We start from the raw sequence: 15,647 nt of genomic DNA, 5'->3' as shown, positions 1-15,647 counted from the left end.
GGGCATGTAAGACTTCATAGCTAGAGAGAAGTCAGTGCTGTGCTGAACTTTTAAGAACCAGCTGACTGTCTTGTTGGTTAAGGGGCTAATGTAGCTGGTGACTTCAAGTTAAAGCCAGTGTTCATTTGGCATTTTGAAAATCCTAAGGCCCTTGAGAAGTTAAATCTACTATCCATGCTCTATAAATGGAACAACAAAGCCTAGACAACAACATATCTGTTTACATAACGGTTTCCTAAATATTTTTTTGCCAGTATCTATTTTTTTTATTGTTTAGGATTTGTAGAGGGTACAAAGAATTAGGATACACTGATTGTATTTGTTAAAGTCCCTCTTAATAATTGTGTCTCGCCCCCAAGAGGTGGGCCATACACTGTGGCTCCCCATCTTCTTCTCTCCTCCCCTCTCCCTAACCAGTATCTATTTGTATTTTTATTTTTATTTTTTCAGGTTAATTTGAGGGTACACAGACCTAGGTTATAATGTTTGCATTTATTAGGTAGAGTCCTTCTTGTAGTTGTGCCCCACACCCAGAAGGTGTGCCATGTGCCCATTAAATGGGAGCACACCAGTCTCCTCCCCTCCTCTCCATCTCCACTTCCCTCTTCTTCTTTCCCCCTTCTCTCAACTTGAAGAGAACTGAGTCTTTCTCTCATGTGGGCATGTATTAGATAATCTACTCGTTTCATATTAGTTTTGAGTACATTGGATATTTGCTTTTCCATTCTTGTGATACTTTACTAAGAAGAATGTGTTTCAACTCCATCCAAGTTAATACAAAAGATGTAAAGTCTCCATCTTTTTTATGGCTGAATAATATTACTTGGTATACATATACCACAATTTGTTAAGCCATTCCTGGGTTGATGGGCATTTAGGTTATTTTCAATTTTGGTGATTGTAAATTGAGCTGTGATAAATAAACAATCTAGTGCAAATGTCTTTATCATAAAATAATTTTTTCTTCTAAGTAGATGCTAGTAATGGAGTTGGGGGATCAAATGAGGGGTCTAATTTGAGTTCTTTGAGTATTCTCCATACTTCTTTCCAAAGAGGCTATATTAGTTTGCATTCCCACCAACAGTGTAAAAGTGTTCCCCTCTCCACCTCCACACCAGCATCTACATCTTTGGGACTTTGTGGGATGGGCTGTTTTCACCGGGATTAGCTGATATCTCACGGTGGTTTTGATTTGCATTTCTCTGATAATTAGGGATGATGAACATTTTTCATATGTTAGCCATTTCTCTGTCTTCGTTGGCTCCGTGCCTGTGGCTCCACGGCTAGGGCGCCAGAACATACACCAGAGCTGGCAGGTTTGAACCCATTTCTCTGTCTTCCTCAGAGAACATTCTGTTGATGTCTCTTGCCCAGTGATAGTTAGGATTGTTTGCTCTTTTTGATTAATTTAAGTTCTCTATAATTCTAGTTATCAAGCCTTTGTCAAATTCGTAACATGCAAATATCTTTTCCCATTCTAAAGATTGTCTGTTTGCTTTAATTGTGTCCTTAGCCATGCAGAAGTTTTTCAGTTTATGTCCCATTTGTTTATTTTTGTTGTTGTTGCGATTGCCACTGAAGTCTTCTTAATAAAATATTTCCCCATCATTAAGAGTTTTTCCCACACTTTCTTCTAATGTTTTTATTGTTTTGTGTCTTAGATTTCATTCTTTTTTAAAAAAATCTCGAGTCAAATTCTCCCAGCACCATTTTTGAAAGAGGGATTCTTTTTCCCAGTGTATGCTTTTGTTTGGTTTATCAAAGTTCAAATGGCTATAAGAGACTGGTTTCATCTCTTGGTTTTCTATTTGGTTTCATAGTCTAAGTCTCTATTTTTGTGCCAGTACTGTGCTATTTTGTTCACTGTGGACTTGTAATATAACCTAATGTCTGGTAGAGTGATTCCTCCAACTTTGTTTTTATTATTAAGAATTGCGTTGGCTATATGGGTTTTTTCCTGGTTCCATCTGAAACAAAGAACTATATTTTCCAGTTCTTCAAAATATGATGTTGATAATTTAATGGACATTGCACTGAATCTGTAGATTGCTTTGGGTAGTATAGACAAAATTTTAATAATGTTGTTTCTTCCCAGCTAAGAGCATGGTATGTTCTTCCATTTGTTAATTAATACCTTCTGCTATTTCTCATAGGATTTCATAATTCCCTTTGTAGTGGTCCTTCACCTTTTTTGTTAGGTATAATTCTAGGTTTTTCATTTTCTGAGAGCTACTGTGAAGGAAATTGTGTCTTTGGTTAGCTTCTCAACTTGGCCATTACTGGCTTATGTATACAAAAGCTACTGATTTGTGGATATTGGTTTTATACCTCAAAACATTACTTTATCACTTCCAAGAGTCTTGTAGTTGAGTCTCTGGGGTTTTCTAAGTATAAAATCTTATCATCAGCAAATAGTGAGAGTTTGACCTACTCTGCCCCCATTTGGATGCCCTTGTGCCGCACCCTCGGCACCTCGGACTGAAGCCCACCGACAGGGTGGTCCGCGGCACCCTTGATATCCTTCTCTTGTCTGATTACATTGGCTAGAACTTCCAGAACTATTTTGAGTAGCAGTGGTGATAATGGACATCTTTGTCTGGTTGCAGTTCTACATAGAAAAGCTTTCAGTTTTACTTCATTCAGTGTGACATTAGCTGTGGATTTGTCATAGATGGCTTCAGTCAGTTTAGGGCAGCAGTTCTCAACCTGTTGGTCATGACCCACGGGAACTATATTAAAGGGCTGCAGCATCAGGAAGGTTGAGAACCACTGGTTTAGGGAATGTGCCACCTATGCCCATTTTCTTAAGTGCTCTTGTTAGAAAAGGATGCTGTATTTTGTCATGTTTTTTCTGCATCTAACAGGATCACATGATCTTTGTTTTTGCTTCCATTGAAATGGTGAATTACATTTATGGATTTGAGTCTTTTAAACACCAGCTTTACCTCCCTGGGATAAGGCCTACTTAATTATGATGTACAGTTTTTTTAAAAGTATTGCTGTAATCTGTTTGCTAATATTTTATTACATATTTTTGTATCGGTGTTCATTAATGAAATTTATTTGTAATTCTCCTTTTTAGTTGGGTCCTTTCCTGATTTTGGTATCAGGGTGGTGTTTGTTTTATAGAACATGTTGGGGAGGATTCCTTCCTTCTAAATGTTTCATGATAGTTTCTGCAGTATAAGTACAAGTTCATCTTTGAAGGTTTGATAGAATTCTGGTGTGAAGCCATCTGGTCCAGGGCTTTTTTTTTTTTTTTATGAAAGTGTTTTTATTGTTTCTTCCATCTCAGTGCTTAATGCTGGTCTGTTCAAGTGACCTTTTTCTTCCTGGTTAAGGTCTAGGGAGATGGTGTGATTCCAGGTATTGGTTCATTTCCTCTACATTGTCAAATTTCCGAGCATAGAGTGTTTGGTAGTACTCAGAAATAACCTAGTGTCTCTCTATGGTATCAATTATTATTTGTCCTTTCTCTTTTCTGATTGAGATCATTAGAGATTTTATTTTTTCCATTTCTAATTAATCTGGCCAAAGGTTTATTGATTTTATTTATCTTTTCAAAGAACCAACTTTTTGTTTTATTAATTTTCTGAATGATTCTTTTGTTTTCAATTTCAATTATTTATGATTTAATTTTTGTTATTTCTTTTCTTTTGCTAGGTTTGTGATTAGAGTGCCCTTCCTTTAAGTCCTTTTCCTTTTCCTTTTCCTCAAGAAGATTCATTAGGTTGTTGATTTAGTGTCTTCCTGTTTTGCAGATCTAATATGATAGATTTCCCTCTTAGGACTGCACAGGTTTTGGTAGCTTGTATCTTCATTGTGTTATGTTTGAGGAAGTTAATGATTTCCTTCTTTATCTCTTCCTTGACCAAATTTCTATTCAGCATAAGGTTGTTTAGTTTCCATACCTTTGAGTGGGGATGAAAATTTTTGTTGGAGCTGAGGTCCACCTTTATTGCCTTGTGGTCTGAGACGATACAAGGTGTAATTTCAAGTTCTTTTGATTTTGTTCAGATTTGATTTTTGTCTTAGGATATGACCTATTTTGGAGTATGATCCATGAGCTGACAAGAGGAATGTATGTATATTCCTTAGCTTTGGGGTGGTGTGTTCTGTATATGTCTGTTAAGCCCATTTGTTCTAGGGTCACATAAGTCCCTTGTGTCTGTGTTTAAAGGACATGTCTTTATGGATATGTCTTCTGTCAGAGGGTTATTAAAGTCTCAAGATATTATGGTTATATGATATCATATTGCTCAGACCAGTTAGAGTCTGTTTCATAAATTTGGGTGCATAAATATTTAGAATTAATATTAATAATATTAATTAATATTAATATTAATATTCCTCTGTTTCATTCCTTTGACCAGTATGAAGTGACCATCTTTGTCCTCCTTAACTTTAGTTACTTTAAATCCACTTGTATCTTAAAATAAGGTAGCATCCCCTTCTTTCTTTTGATTTCTATTTGCCCACAATATTGTTTTCCAGTCCTTCACCCATGAGTCTCATTTTGTCCTTCAAGGATAGTTGTATATCCTGGAGACAACCTATAGATGGCTTGTGCTTTTTAATTTAATTAGCCAGCCTTTGTCTCTTTGGTGAGGACTTCAAGCCATTTACATTTATTGAGAAAATTTGTAAGTGTGGTGGAGTTCTATTCATCTTATTTTGTGAAAATTTGTTGCTCAATTCATCCTTTGCACCATTGCAGAAGCTAGGATTGGTCCTTTAGTTTCTGGGTGTTTACTTTGTTGGTGGTACATTGTGATGGTCAGTATGCAGAATAGTACTAAATATTTCCTGTAGAGCTGGTCTTGTTGTGGATTATTTCCTCAATTTTTACTTATCAGTAAAAGATTTAATTCTTCCATCAATTTTGATGCTTAGTTTAGCAGGATACAGAATTCTGGGCTGAAAAATGGTTTTGTTTAAGAAGGTTAAAGGTAAATGACCAGTCTGTCCTGGATTGAAGCATTGTCAGTTAAGAAGTCTCTGTGATTATGATGCATCTGGGCCTGTACGTCAATTGGTGCTTACTTGTGGCTGCTTGCGTATTTTCTCTTTCAGGTTCTCGACAATGTGTCTTGAAGATGATCTATTTGTGTTGAGATGACTTGAGGTTCAATATGCCTCTAAAAGGAGTGTTTCAGAACCTTTAATGATACTTGGAAAATTTTCATTTATGACATCCTCCAGTAGGGCTTCCATTCCTTTTGGATATTCTTCTTCCCCTTCAGGGATACATATAATTCATATGTTTGAACACTTTGTGAAGTCCCATAATTGTATGAACAAATATCTGCTTTCTCTCTCTGTTTTCTGCCTCTTTGTCTAGGTTAGCTCAAGAGCTTTATCCTCTAGCTTTGATATTCTTTTCTTCCTCTTACTTTAATTTGTTACTGATACTTTCTACTTTCCAGGATCTTTAAGTTCCAGGATTGACTCCTTCAATTCCTTAAGCTCTGCCGTAGCCTTTGTATTTTCTTCATATCTTTCATCCCTTTTTTGGTTCTGTTTTTGGATTTCCTTTTGATTATTTTTCACTTTCTCATCAATTCCCTTTTTATTTATTTATTTTTTAACATTCATATTTTCAATTCCCTTTCTGTCATTTCCATTAATTCTTTATAGGTGGGATCCTCTATGGTAGCTACCTCATGATCCCTTGGGGTGGTTGCTCTATTCTGGTTTTTATGTTGCCAGCATTTTTCCATTGGTTCTTCCACATGTGTGTTTTCTTCTTGTTCACTTCCTTCCCCTACTGTTTCCTCTCACTTCCTCCTTCGCTTTAAATTGCCTTATCTCTGAGCTTAGGTGTTAAAGTGGACTTAGGTGTTAAAGGTCAAAATGAGGAGGAGAGTAAAGAGTGAGAAAGGAGAAAGAAAAATAGAAAGGGGGGTGAAAGGAAAGAAGGAGAGAAAGAAAGCAACAAGAGAACGTTGTTCAGCAGGGTGCTTTAACCCACACCCACAACTATAGGATTTGGGGGGGCCAGGTTGGGTTGGACATGAGATCCTTACCATCCTGGGTGAAAGCAAGACTCTACCTCTTCCAAATATGGGGAATAAATAAGCAGTATGTCATAGAGGGGACCTACCAATGCCATTTTTCCACAGGCCAAACCTAAGACACCCTAGACCCTGAGTTCATGGCCTCCTTGAGCCAGACCAAGGCTGTGATCTCCTATCTAGAGGAATGCTGTAACCCTCCAATCCTCAAGGAAAAGAAACAATAATAATAATAGACAAAATCAAAAATACAATTATATGATATGAAGAAAGAAAAGGGTATCTTAGGTCTATGAGAAATTTAAGTGGGAAAGATGAGAAAAGTAGAAAAATCTCTACCAGAAGAGAGATAAAAGGAGAGAAATAAAAATCAAAGAAAGAGGCTCAGCACCCGTAGCAAGCACAGTGGTGACCACACCAGCCACATACACCGAAGTTGGTGGATTCAAACCTGGCTCAGGCCAGCTAAATAACAATGACAACTACAACAAAATATAGCCAGGCATTGTGGTGGGTGCCTGTAGTCCCAGCTACTTGGGAGGCTAAGGCAAGAGAATCATTTGAGCCCAAGAGTTTGAGGTTGCTGTGAGCTGGGACACCACGGAACTCTACTGGGGTGATTCAGTGAAACTCTGTCTCAAAAAAAAGAAAAATGAAAAGAAAGAATAAAAGGGGCTGAAAAACTAGCAAAATGGAGGAGCCCTTGCTAACGGAGAAAGTAAAAAAAATGAAAGAATAAAAATACATTCACACAAAATAAAACAGAACTAAAACAGTAACAAGTTATAACAACCAAAACAAATGAAAAAACTGAGGAAATAAGTTGAGAAAGGGAACAAAAATGAAACTGTGTATATTGCAATATATTGCCTGATCACCAGGTGACACTACAGTATTAACATGCAGCAAGTACACAGGTTGTTTTTGCTGTATAAGATGGGGGCTGGAAGCCACTCTGTCGTTGCAGAGGAGACCTGGTCATGTCTTCCTGACTTACTTGCCCTCAGTCAGGGCCTGGTTGCTTCTTCAGATTAGGGTCTTCAAGCTTTCACCAGATTTCTTAGGCTCATCAAACAGTCTCTGATGACAAAGTGGCCTTTTCAAGGGTTCAGGGGGCCATTCATCTCATTGTAAGAATAGTTGCCCAAGCTCAGATGGCACACCAGAGCTGGCCATGCATTAGAACCCTGTAGACTGGTCCTCCTGTGTGGTCTTCCCACAGTGGCAGCACCTCACTAGTAGCCAAGCCATTTGGAGTTCCACCCTTCCAAGTATTCAGTCTCAGCCACTGTACACTGAGTTTATTCACTCACTTAATCCCTTCCAAGGCAACTCCAGCAAGCTCAGTTCAAAATCAAAAAACTGCAGGACAGCCCTTTCCTGTCCTGCAGTCCTCTAGGAGGGGCTGCCTCTGCCCAAACGTAAGTGCTTGCCCTCTGTGCTAGTCTTCCTGAGCTTCAGACCTCTTCCTTGGGTCCTGGGGTCTCCCACTGCTTCACTGTGCCCCCAGAGTGATGTTTCTGGGTAGGTTATCCCAGCCAGAGGTGACTGGAGCCCTCTCTCCCTATCTCACCATGAATGGCTCCCACTCTCCAAGCTACAATTCGTTTTTGCTCCACCTATATCCAAATGCCCCCTCTCTGGCCAGATTCCATCCAGCCAGAACTTGCAGTCGTGAGTCCCACTTGCCCACTTTGGAGACCCTCCCTCACCCACTGGCTACCTGGATTCTCTCTCCTGGCACCATTGGCTGTGCGTTCCCTCACTGCAACTTTATTAGCAGGTTGGCCATGGTACACACATACAGCGCCCACTCACCCAGGACCCTGGTTTCCTCAGTATTTTAATCCTACTGTTCTGACCCACAGCTCAGGAAAAAGAATCTTTCTGTAATATTGCTGTTCGTTGACAGTTCACCTAGACACTCAAGAGCTCTGACAGACATGTATGAGATTTATATTGTTTTCATGCCTGCTAATTGGTAGAAAGTCCTTTGGCTCAAATACCAAAAAGGATCTTAAATATGAACTTGATAGGAAACAATTGCTATCAGGTACTACAGACTTATAATACCAGTGGATATTGTACTAGATCTCCAAACCTTATACTATCAATAGACATAGAAGGCTTTTTTATTTTTGTGTGGTTACAGATAAATAAGAGATATATAGATGCTGCATCCTTTAGATAGAACAAGCATTTTTCTAATATACTACAATTCCAGTAGTTTCCTTATGGTCTTTCGCTGAGATCACCTTATTCCTTTATGTTACTTACCTGACCACAATAGTAACTTGAATTAATGATCCCTGCATTTTTGTACCTCCAGTGTGTAGCATAGTGCTTTGTCCATTTTGGTACTCAGTAATATGAAAGAAGATATTAATATTTCATAATAAATATTCCAACTAATTTGGGAATGCTTTGTGACTTCATCATAGTTAAAAGCCTCAATAAAATGAAAGGCTGGTTCTGTGTGTTTTGGTAATGATTCAGATTATTTAAGAGTATTGTGTCTGTAAGCTACAACTGAAGTGTGTTACATACCTGGCTCTTTGGAAAGCATAGTCAAGAATAACTTACAATTTTCTGTTCTTAGCATTTGCTAGAATGATAACCTATGATATTTATTATTATCAAAATGAACCAAAAGATAGTTTTTCATTATTTTTTATTTCTGCTTTTTACCAGGTTTCCCTTCTTTTATGAATGAATTAAAAAGAATATAATTTAGGTTGACAGATATGAGCTGGAATAAAAAACATGGGTTTTTCAATTACTTTTAAGCTTCTGGTTTTCATTATTCTCAAGTCAAATTGTGACTGTATATAATTATTTAAAGTAGAAACTTGTAAAATAACTTTCCAGAAAAATGAAGTTTACTATACTTCAAATTTGCTTAGTCTTTCTTTCTTTTTTTTTTTTTTTTCTGTAGAGACAGAGTCTCACTGTACCGCCCTCGGGTAGAGTGCCGTGGTGTCACACGGCTCACAGCAACCTCTAACTCTTGGGCTTACGCGATTCTCTTGTCTCAGCCTCCCGAGCAGCTGGGACTACAGGCGCCCGCCACAATGCCCGGCTACTTTTTTGTTGCAGTTTGGCCGGGGCTGGGTTTGAACCCGCCACCCTTGGCATATGGGGCCGGCGCCCTACTCACTGAGCCACAGGCGCCACCCTGCTTAGTCTTTCTTATTACAGTCTTTTAAATGTTCTTTCCTGGATTTCCCTGCATAAATAAATTAGTATAAACTATTTTTCAGTTGTATTTTCTCAAAGAAACCCAAATGGACTAGGTTTTCTTTAGTGTTCTCAATATCTAAAGTAATTTTTACCTGGAAACAGCTCATCCATATTTTTAGCTGACAAATCATCTTCTCTACCAAGTTCTGATATACAAAGAAATGAGTTACGTTATTAACTTTAAAATTAACAATGCGTAAGTGGGATACTGAATGGCTTGTTTTATTTTTGAAGTATCTTTACCTTTCTTTGTTTTGAAGCTTCTCAGCCTGTTGATAATCATGTTAGCTCATCTTCCTACTTGGGCCAGACACCAGCATCACCAGCTAGATACTCACCAGTTTCTAAAGCAATGCTCGGAGATGATGAACTTACAAGGTAAGGAATTTAACATTCATCCTTCTTACAATAAATTAAATTACACTTTAATTGGTCATTCAAATCAGGAGTTCGATAAGTAAAAAATAATTACAAGTTTCAAAAATAATGCTAACAATAATGCCATAATAGAAACATAAAAGAAGACATTAATTGGCACACATTGAATGTTAAAGCTATAATTTTTATGAAATACTTGTTTAAATTATGAAAGCAAACTATACATAGTATCTTATTATTATATTAAATAAATGTAAAATACTTTTTCACCATTTTTATTCTCTTCTTTAAGAGTTTGCAGTATTGGAAACTTCATATATGCTCAGTAATTGTGTTTGGAATAAAAATTAGAAAATAATAGTGTTCCTTTTTGTTTATGATTTGAATATTCAAGACAATTAGCTTTCAGGCAGTGCTCTGAGACTGATTTTTTCATGGCAGTTTATTTTTGTTGCTTGCAAATAGTGCCTATTTAAGGCAGTAAAGAGGAAAAATTAGTTAATGGCATATAAAGACTTTAATCGCTTTGCATATATTACAAACTAAAAAAATAAGTTTTATTTGCACCTTAATTACCGTTCCTCCTCCTTCTTCACTCATCTTTCTTGTCTAGAATATTGTGTTGGATTTTGAAGTATTACACATATTACACAAGTCTATGTACTTTTCTATGAAAAATCAGTTGGTTGATTACTGAGTCTGTCTTCTTAAAGCGTTGTGTTTTATCACTTCCTTCCTTTTTTTTTTTTTTCTTTGCAGTTTTTGGCTGGGGCTGGTTTTGAACCCACCACCTCTGGCATATGGGGCTGGCACCCTACTCCTTTGAGCCACAGGAGCCACCCTTATCACTTCCTTTTGATAATCGCACTCCTTTGCCCACTCCTTTATAATGAAGTATAAAAATCTTTACCCAACATTAGAAGTTCTCAACAATTTATCCCTAAGCAGTCTTTCAATCATATTACCAAACAAAGCACAATATACAAACACTTTGATGGTTCTGAAATTCATTTTTACGGCTCTATTGAGATACAATTCACATACCATAAATTTCACTCATTTAAAGTGTACCAATCAACAATTTTTGGTATATTATATCGATTTTTTAATTATGAAAAATATAAATGATATAAACTTTGACATCTTAACTATTAATATTTTTAAGTGTATAATTCAGTGGCATTAATTGCATTTACAATTTTATGCAACCATCACTGCCTTTCATTACCTCAGACAGACCCTATAACCATTAAGCAATAACTTTCCATCCTATTGTCCTTCCAGCCTCTGATAACCTCTAATCTATTTTCTGTCTCTATGAATTTGTCTATTCTAAACAGTTTTATGTAAGTAGAACCATAGAATATTTGTCCTTTTGTGATCTGTCATGTTTTCAAGAATCATCCATGTTGCAGCATGTATCAGAATTCTTTTTTATGACTGAATATTCCATTGTGTGTATATATTACACACTTTGTTTATCCATATATTGGTGGACAATTGAGTTATTTCCACCTTTTGGCTATTGTGAATAATGCTATGATAAACATTAGCAAACAAATATCGGCTCAAGTCCCTGCTTTCAGTTATTCAGGATGTATATACCTAAGCGTCATGTGGTAAATCTATGTTAGCTTTTTGAAGAACCACTAAACTCTTTTCCATAGTTTAAATGGCTATACCATCACACTCCCACTGGAAATGTAAGAGAGTTTCAGCTTTTCCACATTCTCATCAACACTTGCTACTTTCTGGGTTTTTGTGGGTTTTTTTATAGCCATCCTCGTACATGTAAGGTATTTCATGGTTTTGATTTATATTTTCCTAATGATTATTAGTGTTATCTTTTCATGTACTTCTGATTGTTTGGAAATTGGAATGTCTTTTCCTCGGGAAATACTATTGGATTTCAGCAATAGTATTTTTTAGATCATTACTTAGTGATATAAAATTTTAATGTATACGTATATTCTAAAGCACAATAGAAGCCCTAAACCATGAAGTCACTATCTAACATAGGAAATAAAACATCACCAATATTGTGAAACCTGTACTCCTTATCCTACCCTGATTCTCCTATACTGCTGCCTCTAAATTGACTGCTTTCCTGTATTTTGTTTTTATTATTCCCTTTTTATTTGTGTGTGTATATATCTACTGTGTACATAAACTCTTTCCCTATGCAATATATTGTTTTGTTTTGCTACTTTTGACAAGAAAATACAATTTTGTGGACCCTACCTGTAAGTGAGCTAGCAAAGTTGGATAAACATGAAATACATCTGTATGACTAGAAAATACCATGTAAGTTTTGAGACAACAAAGTGTTAAGAAGATTAATTGCACACTATGTGGAAGGATCCCTAAAATTCATTTTTAAAAATATTTAATTCTGTTAAGCCTTTTGTGACAATAGCTTACTGAAATATTTATTAGAATAATCAGATTAAATTTTTAAAATATCTCAAATGATATCCTGTATTTCATCAAATCTAAAATAATCTGCTGCTAACAGTTTCCTAGTCCTAGAACGTGTGAATGGTTTTCACACAACTACCTGTAACACCCAGCAATTTTGGAAAAAATTATCAATGGTAAGATGTAGTTCAGAGATTTTGGGGGGCTTACTCTTTTGCCTGCACTAGAGTACAATAACACCATCCTAGCTCACTGCAACCTTCAGTGCCTAAGCCCAAGCAATTCTCCTGCCTCAGCCTTCTGAGCAGCTGGGACTATAGATAGGTACATGCCACCATTCCCAGCTAACTTTTTTATTTATTTATTTATGTATTTTAGAAATGGGGTCTAGCTGTCTTGTTCAGACTGGTCTCAGGCTTCTGGCCTTAAGCAATCCTCCTGCCTCAGCCTCCTAAAGTGCTAGCATTATAGCCATAAGCTACTACGCCCAGCCTTCAGGGATTCTAAATATGAGGGAAAAAATAGATGAATCTTAGAAAAGCAGTAATAAATAAATAAATTGCTGCTGGTGTTATGAGAATTTCAAAGACATAATAATCTTAGAACCATAGTGTCTATGGTATACTCTTGATTTCACCTTGATGATTTCACTGTGTCCAAACCAGTAAAGATATTTTATCATTTGTTTGTTTTTGGAGGAATTTTTTTAGGCGGGAAAGATAGCAAAGGCGATTCATCCTTATTAGGGCCTATCTTTCTCTGGGAAATAACAGTAAAATTTTCCTTCATCTATTAGAGGTCAGAACAAGTAACACTCTCATCATACCAAAGAGAATTAGATTGGCCTGACTCATTTAGGTTAGCTATGATTTATCTCTTTGAGACTGGAGAAAGAGCTACCTTCTCTAAAACAAAGGGATAGCTGCTTTTAAACATTTGAGAAGTAGCAGGGGCAGTGACTATTTCATAGGCAATAAAGTGTGTATAACAACTTTTCATGGAGTGTGTATATATTTCTTGATGGGCTCTTTATGTTTCTTAAAGTTTCCACATTATTTTTCCCTTTTGCTTTAGCTTAATTTTTGTTTTATAACACAGGTTTTTAGCTTTTATATAAAATTCGATTTTTTTCCTTTTGATTTCTAAGCCTAACCTCTAGGTTTAAAGAATCTGTTTAATACCACTGTTTTCAGAAAGCTGTTTATATTGTATCTAGCTTTCTTTATAGTTAGATAATGTCAGAGTTAATAAGTAGTTCTCATTGATAAAATATGAAGTTTTATATAAAACTTCCAAGGTATAAATAAATTTTTTTTTAATTTTTAGGGAACCTAGAAAAGTCGTTCTTCATCGTGGTTCAACAGGCCTTGGTTTCAACATTGTAGGAGGAGAAGATGGAGAAGGAATATTTATTTCCTTTATCTTGGCTGGAGGACCTGCTGATCTGAGTGGAGAACTCAGAAAAGGAGATCGTATTATATCGGTAAGATGCGTTAATCAAGATAATTTGTTATTTTCACTATGACCTATTGTTAAAAGTCAATTTATTTATTTCTTTATTTTCAACACAGTCTCACTCTGTCACCCTGGGTAGAGTGCCATGAAGTCATCATAGCTCACAGTAACCTCAAACTCCTGGGCTTAAGTGATCATCTTGCCTACCTTTTGCTGTTTTTAATAGAGACAGGGTCTTGCTCTTGCTCAGGCTGGTCTCAAACTCCCAAGCTCAAGCAGTCCACCACCTTAGCCTCCCAGAGTGCTAGGATTACAGGCATGAGCCACCGTGCCTGGCAAAAGTCATTTTATTTTTTATATCATACAGTTAATTATGGATATATCTTAGTTATCTTCTGAACCTTCTACAACTTAATTGTGGAATTATAGTATTAAAAGAGAACATACTCTGGATGATAGATTTTCTTTTGATAGTTTGATGTTCTATAAGAAGTTAACATTTTGTAAATGTGTTTGAAGAAAGTATTCTCTATTTGTTGACTCAAAGGTTCTCGATGTGTCTGTTAACTCAAGCTTGTTACTTGTATACTTCTTTATACTTTAAACTGTTGTTTGCTTGATCTATTTTTTTAAAAGGGTCTTAAAGTTATCCAAAATGGTAGTTATTTTAGCAGTTTGTCCTTGTAGCTTTTTTTCTTTATGTCTTTGTAAAATGTATTATTAGGAACATATAATTTTTTATATTATTATAATGAGTCTCTTTTTGTCCTAGACTCTGTATTTTCTGATATTAATGTGGTGGCTCTCTGACCTTTTTTGCTTGATATTTGGCTCATCTTCTCTCTTCTTTTTATTGTGTGTGCTTATGCTGTTATTACCCACACAAGTTTAGATTCAAACCAATCTGTAGCTCTACTATGACACAAAGGCCTTAGGAAGCTTCAATTTGAATCATGCTCTTTCTAGTGTTTTAATTCTGTTTTATTTGTACACTCCCATATTTAATCATTTTATTTTTGTTTTTTAACAGTTAACTCACATGGTATATGATTTTGGTTTGGATTGGCTTTTTTGTTTATCATTCTAATTGTTTCTCATTTCTTTTTTTTCTGTGTTTCTCAGTGGATCACTATCAAAAGTATTTGGATTAGACAGTTAACTGTATTGGACTGTCTTGCTTGCAGGAAATTTAGTTTTTCTAGCTTCTATCCTCCTATTAGAGAATATTATTAGAACTATTAGAACTCAGTAAAAAGCAAAAATGTCCCTCAAATATCCAGATGCATCTTATTGTGAGCTCATGATTTGTTTTTTTCAACAGTGGGGTTTTTGTTTGGTTGGGGGTTTGGGGCACAAAGTCTACTTTGTCACCCTGGGTGGAATGCTGTGGCATCATCATAGCTCAGAGCAACCTCAAACCTTCAGCTCAAAAGAGCCTCTTGCCTCAGCCTCCCAAGTAGCTGGGACTAGAGACACATGTTACCACACTTGCCGGAGGATTTTTCTGTTTTTAGTAGAGATAGGTCTTGCTCTTGCTCAGGCTGTTCTCAAGCTCCTGAGCTCAAGCAGTCCACCTGCCTCAGCCTCTCACAGTGCTAGGATTTCAAGCATGACCCAGGGTGCCCATTCCAAGAGTGGTTTCTTAATGGTCAATATTCTTATATTTTGCTAAAAATATCTTTATTTTACTACATTTGTAAATTTAGTTCAATCCTAGATTATAGGTTGACAGCTTTTGTCTCTTAGTGCTTTGAAGATACGGTTTTATGCTGTCTGATTGGTTTGTTGCTATTTATAAGAAAGGTCTGTTCTCTTTTTGTTTATGGGTAATTTGGGGGTTTTTTTCCTTTGGTTGTTTTGAAGATCTCTGTCTTTGGTATGCTGCAGTTTCACTAAAATATGAAACTCTGTCTATCTCTAGCATTTTATTTATGCTATTTGGGATTCATTGTGCTTATTGAATCAGAGAAGTCATGTTTTTCATCAATTCTGGAATAATATCATTTTTACAAAAATATTCTTTCAAATTATTTTCTAACTTCCTTGGTGGTTTTGATGGAGTCTTGATTATTAGGTTTTTCTGTTAAACATGCTTGCTTTATTTTATATGTAAGTTCTACTTTCTAGAGTTCATAGGTATCT

The 15,647-nt window shown here is 36.2% G+C and overlaps 1 protein-coding gene across 22 annotated transcripts in view; it reads left to right on the top strand.

Moving 5' to 3' along the window:
• The window catches only part of DLG1 (discs large MAGUK scaffold protein 1), a 354,406-nt gene that overhangs the window by 243,061 nt on the left and 95,698 nt on the right, over positions 1-15,647 (top strand). For all 22 annotated transcript variants that reach the window (XM_053565047.1, XM_053565043.1, XM_053565042.1 and 19 more), the window contains 2 exons: positions 9,515-9,632; positions 13,377-13,533. In XM_053565047.1, the coding sequence (XP_053421022.1) occupies positions 9,515-9,632; positions 13,377-13,533 (275 nt within the window). The remainder of the gene's footprint in view (positions 1-9,514; positions 9,633-13,376; positions 13,534-15,647) is intronic.

This window comes from Nycticebus coucang, chromosome 16 (genome assembly GCF_027406575.1).
Source record: "Nycticebus coucang isolate mNycCou1 chromosome 16, mNycCou1.pri, whole genome shotgun sequence".
Classification (NCBI taxonomy): domain Eukaryota; kingdom Metazoa; phylum Chordata; class Mammalia; order Primates; family Lorisidae; genus Nycticebus; species Nycticebus coucang.
The sequence above is the reverse complement of the archived record's forward strand: the minus strand, read 5'-3'. Positions and strand labels throughout refer to the sequence as shown.